Source organism: Liolophura sinensis, chromosome 6, assembly GCF_032854445.1.
Source record: "Liolophura sinensis isolate JHLJ2023 chromosome 6, CUHK_Ljap_v2, whole genome shotgun sequence".
Classification (NCBI taxonomy): Eukaryota; Metazoa; Mollusca; class Polyplacophora; order Chitonida; family Chitonidae; genus Liolophura; species Liolophura sinensis.
In genome coordinates this window covers 20,013,152-20,031,543 of record NC_088300.1, presented here as the reverse complement: position 1 = coordinate 20,031,543, position 18,392 = coordinate 20,013,152, and the positions used below count along the sequence as shown (strand labels likewise).

General features: G+C 37.3%; 1 protein-coding gene across 1 annotated transcript; it reads left to right on the top strand.

The window, feature by feature from the left end:
- Positions 1-1,743: 1,743 nt before the first annotated feature.
- On the top strand, positions 1,744-17,077 carry LOC135466164 (acid phosphatase type 7-like). The gene is made up of 12 exons (XM_064743541.1): positions 1,744-1,852; positions 5,922-6,125; positions 7,432-7,617; positions 8,262-8,287; positions 8,619-8,716; positions 9,532-9,600; positions 9,953-10,067; positions 12,636-12,749; positions 13,762-13,890; positions 14,298-14,369; positions 15,420-15,557; positions 16,013-17,077. Exons 1-12 carry the CDS (start codon positions 1,756-1,758, stop codon positions 16,109-16,111), a joined length of 1,347 nt encoding a protein of 448 aa, XP_064599611.1. The 5' UTR covers positions 1,744-1,755; the 3' UTR covers positions 16,112-17,077.
- The last annotated feature ends 1,315 nt before the right edge of the window (positions 17,078-18,392 follow it).

Here is an 18,392-nt window from a genome sequence, read left to right as displayed (position 1 = left end):
TAATTGATAAGCATGTGCAATGTGTGTTTACAATTTACCTGTAACAGTGCTGATTGTCTTACCTGTACATGTAGGTAGACATAAATGTACCTGTATTAAAGGTGATACATAGACCCTCCTACAGATTATAGAGGCAGGAACTTTTTATGAAATAATTGTATATTTATTTATGGTTATAATTGTTCTTATATATGCATGTATATTGTTTTGCTGGCTTATCTCTAGGAGTTCGCAGTTGAAAGCTTTAAGTATTGCAATAGTAATCAAGCATAGATTACATACTGATGTGTTATTTGTAGAAATGTTTTTTAGAGAGTTGCCTTGACTAATAAACCTACATTGTTTCTAATTTTTTACGCTTTACCATTCTACTCTATTTGTGTATGACATTTCACAATTTTAAAATCTTGTGGTAAGAAAGTGCTTTGTTAGTGCAAAACTTATGAGAAAATTGTTACCCGAGACTTTTAAAAGGAATCATTATGGATGATAATAAAATACAGTGCAATGTACATCACTGGAAGCCTTTTGGACTGAGTGGTGTATAATCTGTACCTACGGAACCGATATTAACGACTTGTTTGTAAACAGGTAATTCTGAAATGTGTGTCAGTTATAGATCCACAAATACCATTTGTGATGAACTGTTAGGCTTCTCTGCATTGACTCTGGGCATAAATAAACATCTTTGGTCTGGTCTGTGAGGCAGTGGTTAACAATCAACTCCACATACAGTAAAGTCAGGTTTGACATAACACAAAGTTGATTTTTTTTTATAACATCTAAATTGAAGCAATAAAGATATTAAACAAGAGATTATGGGGGAAGTCCTTGAAAGAAAGAAGCAGTCCATGGTGTTTAAAGGTTCCATAATTTATTTATTTATTTGATTGTAGTCCAATGCCATACTGCATGGTTTTTCACTAACAATGGAGGTCAATTTTATAGAGGTTGAGTGCCCAGGCAAGCTATAATTTTTGGATTGTAATTCAAAGATGACCAAACTGACGACATATAAAATCCTCCAAAAGCTGCTTCTCACAGGTACATGCACACATTGTACAATAGATTTGTCTCCATCACCTTCTGTTTCCCAACAGTTATACATATAGGCCTACCTTCCTTCTACATACACAGTTAGGTTTTCATATTTTTTTTTTCTTATCAGAAAATCGAGCATGTCAGGTGTACAATTCTAGGGCTATAGCTTACGGATCGACTGTTAAGCCCGGCCGTACATGTGGTTCAACTGATCTGACGATGTAATAACACACCAAGCAGTACATTACCAGCTTGGTACGTTAGTAACATTGTTAAATCTTGTGTCAGCTTCACTCATGGAGCTAATTATCGCCAGTAAGCCTAGCGCTAGAATTTCGCTAATTTCTCAGTACACCCCAGGTGCATCCAAGTTGAGTATCGATAACCTTGTAGTCCTTGCGTCTAAAGCTTTATCTGAAGTGTTCCAAAGATCGAAATAGATTATTGTTTCTTTTGTTGCTATATTTACTCGTTCCCGATGTAGAATGGACCTAAAACGCTTTCACTTATACTGTTTAAGTGATCTTTCACACAACGACTGCAACTGTCAGTTAAAATGTCACATGACGCTCACGTGAACCGACCCGGTCACGTGTCAATACAATAACACAGTATCAAGGAAGCGGGAGTAGCCGCAGCAAACAGAAGCACTTTCTGAGTTGTTAGTTGCTGTTCAGTTGATAACACAGTCACCAGGTCTGTTTCCAAATCACCATGGCAGCTTTCCTGGTGTGCATGACTCTCATGACGCTCTCTGTAGTGACAGCGCAGTACTTTGGCCAACCGGAGCAGGTCCATCTGTCATTCGGAGGTTAGTAAAGTTTACCCAACGAAACAACAACAACAACATATGCCATACAATTAGAGGTTTTAATATGGACGTTTTCTATTACCATATCAGCCCGAGACTGACTGAGGCGTATTGACATCAAATGACAGCTTGACAGCAATAATGTTATTATAATGTGAGTCAGTTAAATTAATTGGAGTATTGAAATATACATGTATTTTTGCATGAAAACTGCCATTCAGATACAGCACATACATGTACATGTAGCTCTACCCTTTATAGTTATTGGTTTACATGTAAAATTTTGCTACACTGAAAAGGCAAACATAATTTACACAGAAGTTTAACAGCACCAAGAGTCGAATGAACCATAACTTCAGCCTATACTTTACAACACTTTCCCAGAAACATTGATCACATGTTGCTGAGTCATGACCTCAGTGTTCGGGCACGCATAACAGTGCCATGCCATGAGCTGATGGTAATACTGAAATGCACAGTTTCAAGAGACAGAACTTCAGCATAGCTTCTGAGGATTTCCATGAAAAACACTGGATACTGGTAATGCAGATTACAAGCCTGAAAGATACATATATAGGTGAAAAGTATGTTTGATGACGGGGTTGAAGGTTGGCTATAATTCATCTCCCATTGTCAGGGAAAGGGTATAATGACAGCAGGGGTGGGTGGAGTATTGTGGTTGGTCATGTCCAGGGGTGAATAGTCAGTTTGGGGGGGGGGGGGGGGATGTGATTCTCATCAGTCTCATCAGTCTTAGGTATAAGCCAACTAAATAGCATGGAGCTAAATGAGTTAAGAACTGATTTTTACTGATTCCTGCAGTTTAAAATATGACAGGACACAGAAACTGTCATATATATTTTATCCCAGCCAACACTCTCTTAAAGAAGCATTGACTGGGATAAAATTTTGCGGCCCATTGACCTGCCCGAAGTTTCAATTCCAAGCATAGGGGGCATTGGTTCAAGTTACTCAATTCAAAAGTTTAAATGGCTGGATTACTGTTGAAGGATGGTTTACGGATGCTGGCTTTGACATATTTACATTGCAGGCATTTTAGGGAATTCGTGGATACCACAAATAAAGTAGGGTTCCAGCTGTTGTTTTTAGTCAATTGTCCTGATGGATTAGGTTAATCTGAAGCTGGGCATTAGGTCAGTATGTCCAGCTTAGCTTTGGGCTGTTCATACTTATACATGTATGTTTTAGCACTGCTACATGTATTCTCACATGTTCCACTGTGTATTAAAAAAATAAAATTAGAGACGAATGAGCCTTAATTCACCCTAGTTTATATTAGTGACATCTGTACAACCTATACGACAGAGTGACTGCTGTTGCACATAGAACCTACATAAGCTGACCATTTGGAGCAAATGTTCCGCTCTCTACGCTTACTTTACACCACTGCCACCACGAGACAGACTTGACCTTTGGAGCCTGTGCGACCCACATAGGCTTGTTCAAGCTTAGCCTAACCACTTGTGATCGCACGGAAATTTTTAATCAGTATTCATCAAAATATTAGTTTAGGTGTTGCTTACAATTATGGTGCAAATATTTTAGATAAAGAGGATGCATGTGAATGAGGTATTGTTAGAAACAAAGGTTGAGACAGAGTTTTTTGCGTTTTCTGACAACATTTCCTGCCTCATCACCATGATCCTAGTGACTTCAGTGTTGTTCAGGATTTCTTTACAAAATTTACTGGTGGTGGCAGTGATGTAAGGGGAAGGTAAAGAGCGAATCATGCGAAGGAGTATGTAAACTGTCCTGTCAAAACAGACATTTTCTGTCTCTGTTTTTTATTTTTATTTAACTTTACAAACAAAGTTAGAAAGCCTTTCACACAGAACCTAATTTGAAAAATAAAATCCCAACATTAAAAAACTGTTCATAAGTATGGCTTGAGATCAGTACAGAGCTGTGTTTAAAAATGCTGGTTACTGTATTTCACCAAAAGTTTAGCATTTTTGAAGTGACACATTTTGTTTGATTCTGGTTTACTCATCCATCTTATAGGTCCATTTAAGAGTGTTTTGTGCAACTTAAGTAATTCTTTATCAGAAAATTCCAAGTATTGATACCAAAAGTATTATTTTAATGCCTTGGGTGCATCCAGAAGTGCATTGTTGCATACCAAACTTCAGGTGAAATACAGTAGTGGAAAAGATTTTAAAGATTATCCTTCTAACGCTTGAAAAAAGCCACCCCAGAGTTAAGAGTTAAGATAGCAGACTTTTTCTTCCCTACGTGTGTACTTCCCAACGCTCCTCAGGAATATATACATTTTACCTGCACTATCATAATATACATGTATATGTATGCAGTCTGTTTTATAACAAAGCTCACCATGCATGACTGCGTAACTAAGGCTCACACTACAATCATTCACATGGGATTGAAATGGCTTTGTCTGGGGGAATTACCTACACAGAGGTCATTTGTATCCCAATATGTATACCCTAAATGATCTAAAATGTTGTCCATGACCACTCTGATTCTTTTAATATTTGTGATGGATATCAGAATTGTTGAAAGTAGAATATTACATGTCTTAACCAGTCTTTTGGAAAAGTAAGATATGAGTATGTTGTTTATTAGGTGGTCTTATTGTGTGAGAAAAGAAACTCAGTATTTCTGCTAGAATTACATATATATTGGCTAAAATGAGGCGACCAGTTGTCCCAAATTTTCGAAATAATAGGGTAAGTTGCTCATTTTTCCAGATTCTGGGAGTTTTTAGAAAGGTAGTTTGATCTGTGTTTGGAAGACCGGAAGATATCGGACTTGAAAAATGTAAATTTTAACTCCAAAAGTAATATTTCATGACACTTAGTTCTCCCAGAAATGCTCTTTTTTGGTCGAATTTTGGGGTCATTTAGGGTAAATATCTAACCTGAAACAGATAGATCATGGTGGAGAATTATAATACTGTTAGCTGGCTTTGTGGATGTGTGTCACCTGAGTTCTATCATTATTAAGAAAGGCGTGTGTGCTGATGAAAGCTGTCTATATTGGCCAATTGACAGTCCGCAGACCTTTATGTATGACTTACACTATAGGGTTCAAATGAAGGTTTTCAACACTCCACATTGGTTTACAATATGGGCCTATCATCTTTAACTAGAAGACCTTAATATAGCGTACACTTCATCTCAGATGTTAATTGTTCTATATTGGGAAACAGCAGGCAGGTTAAGCCATAGGCCTACGTGGTATTCTGCAATTGAAAAATATGAAGATTCAGAGGAAAACGAAAATTACCATTCGATCATCCTCAGATATTGAAACGTTAATTCTTCTGATGGTAACGTTTGCTCTAAATTTATCCAAATTTCTTTTTGTGCATACAGGAGTTTTAATATTTTTTATATTTCTTTTCATGATCATGAATTAAATCAGAACTGTAAAGACAATCCCTCTGGTGTTTTCTGACTGCAGTTGTCAGTTAAGCAGGAAAGTTGTACTTTTTTTGATTTTCGTATGTTTCTTTTTCAAGCGATCTGAAATTCGCCATGTGTGGGTGATACTGGATAAAAGTTGTGGGTAGCAATTTCCAAGCAATTCCAGACTTTCAGAGCAGTTACTTTGCTCCGTTGTTTTGTTTACCATTCAGCAAGAGGTGTCAGGAATTTATACTAAGTTAAAAAATAAAAGCACATTTTCACATTGATAACATATACTTTAGGCTAAATATCTAATTCCATTGGAGTGGAACTTTAAAAGACTGAGCTTAAAATATGTTGAAATAAGCAGCATACTGATTAGTTCACACTAGTGGGATATTGCTGTTGATACCAGCTATGGTTTAGCGCAGATCTGTCTCTGTTTTGTTGCAGGGAATTCAAGGGAGATAATAGTGATATGGACTACAGTAAGCATGACACTATAGTGGGGTATTACTTTTGATAACAGCTGTGTCTGATCTGTCTCTGTTTCTTTGTTACAGTTAGTCCTGGTGAGATGATAGTGATGTGGAGTGCAATGAGCATGACACTATAGTGAGATATTTGTGTTAATACCAGCTATGTTTTTGCACGGATCTGTCTCTGTTTCTTTGTTGCAGGGAGTCCCAGTGAGATGATAGTGACATGGAGTACAATGAGCACAACCAATCAGTCTGTGGTAGAGTTTGGGCTGAAGGGTCGCCCCATGTTTACCCATAGGGCCTCGGGTTATCAGACAAAGTTCACCGATGGAGGAACACTTCATCGCATTCAGTACATCCATAGGGTTACCCTCACAGGACTAGAGCCTGGAAACTCATATGGTAAAATTCATTGTCATTATTTTTTTCCCATTATTTGTGTTTGTTGCTATCTTTTTTTTTACTTGAAACTAATAATTTGGCATGATTGATGGTGTGTTCTTCTATTAAATGTAGTTTATATAAAAATCCATCATTATGTGTGTTGTTTCTCAAAAAACGTCAATCAAATCAAATCATTGTGCCCTTACATGGAGATTTCAGTGTAGCCCTTCTAGCGAGTTGATTTGTTTTCCTGCGCTGGCACTTTTGGCTTGTTCCAGTGCATGGTGATTTTGATGAACAGCTTCTTCCCATGCCTGGTGATTTTGATGAACAGCTTCTTCCCATGCCTGGTGATTTTGATGAACGGCTTGTTCTCATGCATGGTGATTTTGATGAACAGCTTGGTCCCATGCATGGTGATTTTGATGAAGGGCTTGTTCTTGTGCATGGTGATTTTGATGAAGAGCTTGTTCCTGTGCATGGTGATTTTGATGAACAGCTTGTTCTCGTGCATGGTGATTTTGATGAACAGCTTGTTCCCCTGCATGGTGATTTTGATGAAGAGCTTGTTCCCCTGCATGGTGATTTTGATGAAGAGCTTGTTCCCCTGCATGGTGATTTTGATGAAGAGCTTGTTCCCCTGCATGGTGATTTTAATGAACAGCTTGTTCCCCTGCATGGTGATTTTGATGAAGAGCTTGTTCCCCAGCATGGTGATTTTGATGAACAGCTTGTTCCCCTGCATGGTGATTTTGATGAAGAGCTTGTTCCCCTGCATGGTGATTTTGATGAACAGCTTGTTCCCCTGCTTGGTGATTTTGATGAAGAGCTTGTTCCCCTGCATGGTGATTTTGATGAACAGATTGTTCCCCTGCATGGTGATTTTGATGAAGAGCTTGTTCCCCTGCATGGTGATTTTGATGAACAGCTTGTTCCCCTCCTTGGTGATTTTGATGAAGAGCTTGTTCCCCTACATGGTGATTTTGATGAACAGCTTGTTCCCCTGCATGGTGATTTTGATGAACAGCTGGTTCCCCTGCATGGTGATTTTGATGAACAGCTGGTTCCCCTGCATGGTGATTTTGATGAACAGCTTGTTCCCCTGCATGGTGATTTTGATGAACAGCTGGTTCCCCTGCATGGTGATTTTGATGAACAGCTGGTTCCCCTGCATGGTGATTTGGGCATGCTCTCCTACGTGATGATTTCCGTGTAGGCCTCATCCTGATTTCATTTTTCTCCTGAATCTGCTTTCAGTGTACCATGTGATGATTTCCGTGTAGGCCTCATCCTGATTTCATTTTTCCCCTGAATCTGCTTTCAGTGTACCACTGTGGGAGCCCTGAAGCAGGCTGGAGTGACATACACACCTTCACAGCTATGAAATCTGGCACAGACTGGAGCCCCAGCATTGTACTTTATGGAGACTTGGGTAATAGCAATCCTCAGTCCATTCCCAGGCTACAGGAAGATGTGGCCAAGGGCATGTATGATGCTGTCTTTCACGTGGGTATGTATGGGATATTCTTTCTGTGAGTATACATGCAAGCTGTATATTGTAGTCAGAGAACACAGCGGAATAGAAGTTGTCCCCCTTGATTCATTCCATCGGTTTGTACTTTATTGTAGCAAAGCTAAACTGATAAGTTAGGTGTAGAGTAGCCACTCAAAAATGTATACATGTCAGATACAATCTGCAAGTTAATTTTACATTCCTCCCATGTTTAAAATATTACATGTATTGAAAAACAGTCATTTGATTTTCTTTAGATATTTTTATATGTACATTGTATTTTATGTCTATTTTCAACAAATCTATGCCTGACTCTTGGTTATATTTATTAAGTGTGTATTTGGGGGTGATGATATTTGACCATAGGTGAAATGTGTTTTAAATGTCAGTCTTTTGGCATCAGGAAGTATTGGTCTGAAAAGGTCCTATACTCCATATTTGCAACTTAAATCTGCCCCTGTTTCCACAGTCCAAAGTTAACTACAGAGGATCAGATGTCTTTGCATATTTTATGGTTACATCTCAGGAATGTGAAAGTGCTCCATTTTACTGTAACGAATATGAATTCAGATTGTTGCTTTTCAAACATACATGTATGTATGAAAATTTTAATTTTGTCTCACATCTTTTTCTTTTTTCAGGTGACTTTGCTTATGATATGCTGACTGTAAGTATTATGACTGTGAACATATTTAGTTCACCTCAGCTTCACCTGTATATTTTGCGCAAACCCATCCTTGCTTTCAGTTCAGCCCTCTAATTATTAACACAAATTCTTAACTTGAATAACTTGCAATATGATGTACAAGGCGACCCCATGTCATGCCCAGCCTTATAATGCTGAGTAAAAAAAATTTACAAAAAATTGTAGCAATGAACTTTTTTGACAGAAAACATGTAATTTGAAGTTGTTACTGAAGATGTATATATGCATGTATATATGCACATAAATATAGCTTTGTTATCTAATAAAACAGTGTTTATTTTGTGTACTGCAGGACAATGCTCAGGTTGGGGATGAGTTTATGAGACAGATAGAGCCAATAGCTGGAAATCTGCCTTACATGACATGCCCAGGAAACCATGAAAATGGATAGTCAGTATATTTTTCTGTTGTTGCTTTCTAACTTTTAAACAATTGGATTTCATACAGACATGTGCTAGTAACATAATAAGAAAGCCATAATATTGCGTACGGTAGTTTTAACAAATCTTGTGGTTTTACTTTTTACAAACAGATTTAAGAGAAAGTGAAACATGAAGTAACATTAGTGTGTCACATCCCTTACTGTTACTCTTCAGCTTCTGGATGTGACTAACTTAATTCTGTCCAGCTTGTATTTTGTACACACACAAAAATGATCACACACCTGTAATGTAACTCCGAAAAGCAAAAGACTCATTTTGACTCAATCTATTGGCACTTTATTTTTCCAGTATCAGGGGAACTAAATTTCATGGTGAACATATTGATATATATGCATGTATGGAGACAAAGTCACAAAATACAGACTAGGTGTTAAATCAACAAAAGATATAGATACAGGAGAATAAAACAGCAATATAACATAGCAGCCAGACATTATCTAAACAATATTCTATGATGGCTTTGTTAAAGCCATGTGTGAAAGGTGAATGTAACATATATACAGGTATGGTGATAATGACAAAATGTAGACTAAATACTGAACCAACTTATAATGCAAATACAGGAAACTAGAACAGTATAAATTCTTTACTGGCTTTAAAGAATTACACTACTTTTGTATTAGGTTAGACTAATCAGTAGAACACAGTCATGATGTGGAAGATTTAAGAAGGCATGGTAAATGTCAAAATTTTGTGAACATTATAAATTAAAATATTTATATATGCCTTAAGTTGCCATTGTATAACTTTTGGGAATTTCAGCAACTTTTCAAACTATAGAAACCGGTTTACGATGCCTGGCGATGAAGACGGACGTAAGATGTTTTACAGGTAATCTATTTCAGTTGTTGTTTTAGTCTAAAATTTATAGCCCTTTGTGTTTGTTTTTTTTGTCTTAAAACTTCAGATAGGAAACTTTTTGAGAGTATAAATAGAGAATGCAAGTACAGCAAATAGACAGTTCTGCTTGACAGTGTATTTATAGATATGTTTGATGGATCACATATGGCTGTATAGTAATTTCTCACACATGCTCATCCACAAACTGTCTTTCTTTTTCTAATCACATGTGGCCGCCTACTCCTTGCATTGTGACTATTATATTTCCATACGACACGTTTCACAAAGGTTGTATATTATTTCATGGTTGAATGATACGCTGAACATTGCTCCTAATTTTCAGTTTCAATATCGGCCCAGTCCATGTGATATCCTTCTCCACTGAGTTCTACTTCTATGTTCAATATGGTATCCACCAGATATTTGACCAGTATGTATGGCTTGAGGAAGATTTGAAGGTTAGTGGTCTTGACTTCTCCACATATACATGTATGAACATTCACTTCAGTACTCATAACCAAGTCCTTGTGAATCAGCTTACATGGCTGAGGGGGGCCTCCGTGGCTCAGTTGGCTTGCACTCTAGCACAGCGTAATGACCTAGAAGCCTCTCACCGATGCGGTCGCTATGAGTTCAAGTCCAGTTCATGCTGGCTTCCTCTCCGGTCACACGTGGGAAGGCCTGCTAGCAACCTGCAGATGGTCGTGGGTTTCCCCGGGGTTCTGCCCGGTTTCTTCCCACCATAATGCTGGTTGCCTTCGTTTAAGTGAAATATTCTTGAGTACGGTGTAAAACACCAATCAGTTAAATAAAATAAATACATGGCTGACTGGTTAGTATACTAGGGCAGGACAATGACCCAGGAACCTATCACGAAGGCGATCAATGTGAGTTCAAGCCCAGTTCACGTTGGCTTCCTCTTCATTTGTACCTGGGAAGGTCTGCCAGCAAGCTGAGAACAGTTGTGAGTTTGCCTGAACTCAAATAGTCAACAATAAATAAAATAAATAAACAAGCAAATAAAATAAATAAATAAATAATCTTGTCCATGTATTCTGTTAAAGCTAACTCCCTTTTCGCTCTCTTCCGTCTGCTTGTTTAGAAAGTAAACATTCGTAATAAAAATACATTAATAATAAAACATACAGCTTATGATGTTAGATTGGAGTTGTTAGCCCGAGACAACCTTGCATTTAGTAGACATCTTTTGTCAAGATCTGATATTTCCTTATTTTCTGCCCCATGACATGCACTGTCTGTATAATATTGGTTGTGGTATAAGAACACTATACAGGTACCCACAGCTGTATATTCTGTGCCATGACATGCACTATCCGTATAATATTGCTTCTGGTATAAGAACACTATACAGGAACCAGCAGCTGTATATTCTGTCCCATGACATGCACTGTCCGTATAATATTGCTGGTGGTATACGAACACTATACAGGTAGGCTACCTACAGCTGTATATTCTGTCCCATGACATGCACTATCCGTATAATATAGCTTCTGGTATAAGAACACTATACAGGAACCAGCAGCTGTATATTCTGTCCCATGACATGCACTGTTACTGTAATATTACTTGTGGTATAAGAACACTATACAGGTGCCTACAGCTGTATTTTCTGTCCCATGACATGCACTGTCTGTATAATATTGCTTGTGGTATACGAACACTATACAGTTACCTACAGCTGTATATTCTGTCCCATGACATGCACTATCTTCTAGCTTCTGGTATAAGAACACTATACTGGAACCAGCAGCTGTGTATTCTGTCCCATGACATGCACTGTCCGTATAATATTGCTTGTGGTATACGAACACTATACAGGTACCTACAGCTGTATATTCTGTCCCATGACATGCACTATCTCTATAATATTGTTTGTGGTATAAGAACACTATACAGGTGCTTCCAGCTGTATTTTCTGTCCCATGACATGCATTATCGGTATAATAATTCTTGTGGTATACAAACACTATACAGCAACCAGCAGCTGTATATTCTGTCCCATGACATGCACTATCCGTATAATATAGCTTCTGGTATAAGAACACTATACAGGTACCTACAGCTGTATTTTCTGTCCTATGACATGCACTATCCGTATAATATAGCTTCTGGTATAAGAACACTGTACAGGAACCAGCAGCTGTATATTCTGTCCCATGACATGCACTGTCCGTATAATATAGCTTCTGGTATAAGAACACTATACAGGTACCTACAGCTGTATATTCTGTCCCATGACATGCACTGTCCGTATAATATTGCTTGTGGTATACGAACACTATACAGGTAGGCTACCTACAGCTGTATTTTCTGTCCCATGACATGCACTATCCGTATAATATAGCTTCTGGTATAAGAACACTATACAGGTACCTACAGCTGTATTTTCTGTCCTATGACATGCACTGTCCATATAATATAGCTTCTGGTATAAGAACACTATACAGGTGCCTCCAGCTGTATTTTCTGTCCCATGACATGCATTATCGGTATAATATTGCTTGTGGTATACGAACACTATACTGCAACCAGTAGCTGTATATTCTGCCCCATGACATGCACTATACAGGTGCCTACAGCTGTATTTTCTTTCCCATGACATGCACTATCTATATAATATAGCTTCTGGTATAAGAACACTATACAGGTACCTACAGTTGTATATTCTGTCCCATGACATACGGTATCTGTATAGTATTTATTTATTTATTTATTTATTTATTTGATTGGTGTTTTACGCCGTACTCAAAAATATTTCACTAAATGACACACGCCAGTATTTTCGTGGGTTGGAAACCAGACAGAGCTCGGGGGAAACCTACAACCATCCGCAGGTTGTTGAAAGACCCGTATAGTATTGCTTGTGTTATAAGAACACTATACAGGTGCCTACAGCTGTATGTTCTGTCCCATGACATGCACTTTATTGCTTGTGTTATAAGAACACTACACAGGTAGCCACAGGTGTATATTCTCCATATAGTTGTTCTATTTGTACACTGTAGGAAGCAGCCAAACCTGAGAACAGAGCAGAGAGGCCATGGATCATTACCATGGCACACCGGCCAATGTACTGCTCAAACTACGACAATGATGACTGCACCAAGTCCGAGAGTATTGTGAGTTCACTCTCATTCGTACTGTGATTCTTTTTTTGGTTACCAAAACTCACGGATACCTAGTTAATGTTCTCGTGTTTTATTATCATTGGTTATTGAAAACCTATGTTTTACTGAAGTCATACATGTATAAGACTTTTGAATTGCTGATCTTTATGAGCATTATGGGATAGGCCAAGGAGGTATCCAACAGGTGCCCTAGATACATGCATATATGTACATGTATTATGACTGTGGTGGGAGCAATATTTTCTGAAATCTTCACATGGAATTCCCTCACATGGCTGACCTACCCATTACACAGTTGTAATCCTAGTTAATCCTGAACCAAACCAAGTGAACGAATTTGAACATCCAGTGGACAGCCAAATAAAAGTTAGCTTTAAAGTTGAACCCCTTTAATGGCCTTCTGCTTACCTGTGCCTGCTCTTCCCCGACAGGGTACATTACTGGCAAAGTGGTTTATAGTGCACAAACTGGAGACCGTTAGGCTGTCATAATTCACAGGCTTGTCATGTTTTAATACATTCATCTTCTCCAGGATCAAGTGTGGCTTTACCTCACCATGGTTATCAGGTACCATGATACAGGGATTTTCCTGTGAGAGCGTTGTGTTGTTCTCCCCACGCATATTAAAAGCTGACTAGTTCATCAGTTATTATGGACCGTGGACACGTAATTTCTTGATTCCCTCACTCTCTCTGCATGTGGGATCTTAATGGCTACCTGGGTGTCGTCAACCATCTATTGTCACTGCCTAACATACGTTGCAGACCATCTGTCATCCACCAATATGGTATGCATATCTGTACGTCATATGTGGGAAAGTTTGTCAGTAATTTACCCAAGGTCAGTGGTTTGCGCCTGGTACTCGGGCTTCCTCTGCCATTAAAGCTGATCACCATCATATGAATGAAAAATTCTTGAGTGTGGTGGTAAGCAACAATCCAATAAATAAATACATCTCTTACAATTGAGCAAAGCCAATAAATACACATTTGTTTATTACTAGATCCGCACCGGTTTACCGATCGTCCACAGTGCAGCCCTGGAGCCGTTGTTCTACAAGTATGGCGTAGACCTGGAATTTTGGGCTCACGAACACAGCTACGAGAGACTGTTTCCAATCTATAACAGAGTGGTGAGTCTCTACCTACAGACATCAGTTCTTCTTGTTTTCCTCAAGCATCAGAAAACAAATTCATTATCTGTGATGAAAAGATGTTGACAAAGTTCTGCTGGAATATTAAATTTAGTGTTATAATTCACTGTCCTATGTGAAGCAAGAGTACAGAAATTTTTTTTGAAACATAAGTGCATTAATGTTATGAATTATATATATATTTCAGGTTTAAAAAATAACAAAATGTTAACAGCAGCTTCTCTAAACACAAAACTTTCATGGCAAAAGAATATGCAGACTTCTTTTTGCGTGGTGTGAACATGTGTGCTGTGATGGTGTTTGTGAGGACCTCAAACATGAAAACTGATTTGTGTCACTGGTTTCTGCATGTTTCCACATATTGTGTTTTTGTATGTATTGGACAGATGTACAACGGTAGCTGGGACTTCCCATACACCAACCCTAGAGCACCGGTACACATCATTACCGGATCTGCTGTGAGTATACATCCAGTGTCAGTGGGGGCTTCAGCATAAAAGCTCTTAACTAAAGGAGTAGATAGCCAAAATGTGTACCAGCTACTATTATGGATATGTGTGTATTGTCACTCATTTTGTTTGAATTGACCACTTGAGGAAATGTATTACCTTTGAACTGTAATATGTGTACATGTATATGCACTTTTTGTTCAGCACAAGTATTTCGCTCTTGACATGCTTGATGGTGAAATAAATTGCTGAAATATGAAATGCGTACTATTCATGTATTGCGCCCATCAGTAGTATTAACATACATTTATATGTGTTCATCTAAACAAAAAAAAACATCTGTTCATGTGACATTGGCAGTGTACTTCTACAAAGCTTATACTCGGAGAATATATGTATCCCTTAATTTGCATGAATATTAAACCAGCTGTATTATACAGGTACATTTACATGTGATCTTGAAAAAGTGATCAACAGACTATAGGTAACAAAGAAAAACAGTACTGTTATGCTGAGGTGATGACAAGGAGATGTTTTTACATTACATCAGCCAACAATATATCTCACATTCAGATTCTTAATGGGCCAGTCCAGTGCACACACATTTCAGGCTAAATGTGACAGGGGTACGTAGTTTTCACAAACAGTTATCGTGTGAAGATATGCTAAGCTTATTGGGCAATTCAAAGGCCAAGCAGTACAATTCAGTGCAAAAAGAAACCAAATGTTTGGTCATTTCCATGCAAATTCCCAGTGCGACGTCAATTTACCCCATTTGACCACGTCATGCGGGAATGAGCTTTATTGTGATTGAAGACGCTGTATATTACATCACTCCAGGAAAATGGCCTCATTTTAGGAATTTATACGGAATTGCCAAATATTTTGTTTCTGTACGCACTCGGTATCAGAAGGATTGTTTGAAGATCTGAGAAAATTCACGCACAGTATATAAATGAATGTATGTTGTGCTGGACAGGATACCTTTCTTCTTCCATTCATCAGTAGAAGAATCTTGGCACAAATGACTCTTTAAATCTAGCAGTATCCATTTTACAGGGCTGTCAGGAAAGGCACGACCCATTCAAGAGTAAGTTTGCCAGCTGGTCGGCCTTCCATAGCCTGGACTACGGCTACACCAGGATGAAGGTTCTAAACAAGACTCATATCTACCTGGAACAAGTCTCAGATGACAAGGTATGGATAAATTAAGCTTATTCCCAAAGGCATCGTCAAGGGAGGCTTTTGTGATCCATTTAGTAATTGGGACTTCAGTGGTTCAAGAGTACAATTGAGTGTGGTTCATTTGTCTACATACCTGGTATAATATAGCATGATATGTTCTGTCATGTGCTAACTCTATTATTTTAGAGTCGTCTTTTGTCTCTCTCAGCAAATGTAAGACATTTGCGTTAGTATCGACCAGTAGAATATTAATCACCCTTTTATACTGTTTTGTTGTTAGTTTATGCGCATTTTGTTATTAAGTCTTGTAGCTTTAAAAACCACCATTTCAGTCATTTGTGATTTTTATGCATTGAACAGAAACAGAATGACTTTAACAATTAAGAACTCTGACCCAGTGACTGAATTATTCCTGTTTCTGTCCCATTTTTGTGCTGTTTGCCAAATGTGTTCATTTGTTTTTGCAGGGCGGAGCTATCATTGACAGTATGACTCTCATCAAAGATTCCCACCAAGCTTATCGCTCTTTTCCACAGGACAAATGGTTTGATATAAAATCAAATTAATGACTTTATTGTGAGGTCATGAGATTACATTCCTAGTAGGGTACTTTATATTGAACCTGTACATTGTGCCATGCAGAATTTTTCCCCTACAAAATGTATATATATATATATATATATACCTGTGCAATGATATTTCTTGAATTTAACTTGTACTGATTTGCATTATGTGAATTTAATGCAGTTGACATGAAAACTGAAGAAATTCCTATTAATATGAACCATGTAGTGATAGTTTTTTTGCTCATTATTTTGTTTTAAGTTATAAAACTTTATTTACTATTGTTTACAAATAGGATGAAAGTACGGTGCTTGATTCTGTTTTTTAGGGGGAAGTCATTGAGGATTTTGAATAACATTTAATTAATTGTTACCATATTTTTTTTTCTTTACATTTGTAAAAATCAATTGCAAAGGATTTTGATCTGAAAGTTATAAGGTAAAATGTATGGTGATAATAATGTTTCATATTTCTATTATTTTGTTATCATGTTTGCAATTTGTATCTTACATGTGTGTTTGGCCAGAAATAAATCAAACAGCACATCACATCATAAACACAGTCTATAATTTGATTGAAACGTCATATATCTTCTTTCCCTTGAGGTTTGGAATGTTGTGATGTAAAAGTGGCCCTGAATAATTCATATCACAATCAGTGATATGACAAAAACTGTTACATTTTGTAACATAAATGAAAAGACAACAGTAACGTCACAATGTTTTAAAAGTAAGGGGAGATAAGCAATGGACATTTTCCCTACAATTTTCGACAGTTGTAAAGATTTATACTAGAAATATTGTATTCAGACATAGACATCTTTCACAGTCTTATACAAGAAAAGCGTGTTAAAATGTGTTACATTCACCTTTATGTTGCATTTCTTTTGATTTTTAAATGAACTGCATATTTGTATGATGTCCATTTATTTTGTGTTGTGATGATGATCACTATAAAATGTGACTTTGTGAGACAATTAAAAGTCTGATAAAGTAACCTGTATATTATGCATGTACTTGTATGTGTGGCCATAGCTTTATAACTCCAGATAAAACTTTTATAATCTGCTGTCATATATATAGTTATAATGTTTTGAAATGAAAGTCCCGTTGCTATCGTGTACATGCATGTCTGTGATTCTGTTGTACAGTTCAATTTTTTTGTGTGAGCCGAGATGCATTCCGTCAAGTGATAAGCTATTGACTCTTCAAGGTTAAGCATCAGTATACTATATCCTTACATGTCTGGTGTACATGAATAGAGAGAAGTATGCCACAGCATGATTTGTTAGTTCACCACTGGAGTAGTGTTGCTAACAGCAGAGGATGTGATATTTAAGAATTCTGGTAAATAATTTGTCGCCTGCAGATCACGAGTAGAGGCCATTCACAAAACATAATTCAGATTTTTGGTGACTGTTTTATTCAATAATGAAAAGGGCCTGTGAAAAGCTTGGTCATTGTGGAAATGAATTACTGAAAAATGCAACAAATTAGTGAAATTTTAATGACATTTTGATGTATTGGAAATAAAGGTTTGATTTTTTTGTTTTGTCCTCAAACAATAGACATGTCTGCTTTTCCGGCATATATCTAAAGCGTTTCACTGCAAAAACTTTGTTTCTTAAATTTAAGAATGCTGTTTACGAAAAAAGGCTGCTTCTGTGAATGGGTACAGTTGCACTGATCTATATGTGCAGTGGTATACATAGATGAGGAATGTTGCTTCACTGTATTCATGTACTTCAGAGTATAGTGATAAATTTGCACTGATATATTAGTGTGTGATCTGTTATTAATCAAATTTATACATTTTTGAAGTACTTATTTCAAGAACTTACCAATAAAACACCAGTAAGATGCACCTCAACTTGTCTTATACAAATATATCAATCGAGAACTAATATTGGGCACATTCTCTACTTTGTATTTTGTTCATCGGAAGAACTCAGCATACAACTCGGCCATACAGTCTATGATTCGTCGAAACAGACATTCGTATACCAGCCTTCAATCAAAAAAGAACTAAGAAAGTATATAAAGTTGTAAATTCAGACAGAATAATGCAAAGAGAAGCAGTCAGTAGTTTTCAATGATGTTGGAAAGGCACAAGGTATATTTTACAACCATGAGAGAAATCAATATTCAAATCTTGTACCATTCTAGTACATAAGTTCTTGATAATAAAATACATGTATGTAGATGACCTGTCTACAGGAATAAACCAGATTGTCTGTCACTGTCAGCTGAATATGGGCCTTTACTTTATTCGTACTATGGAAGC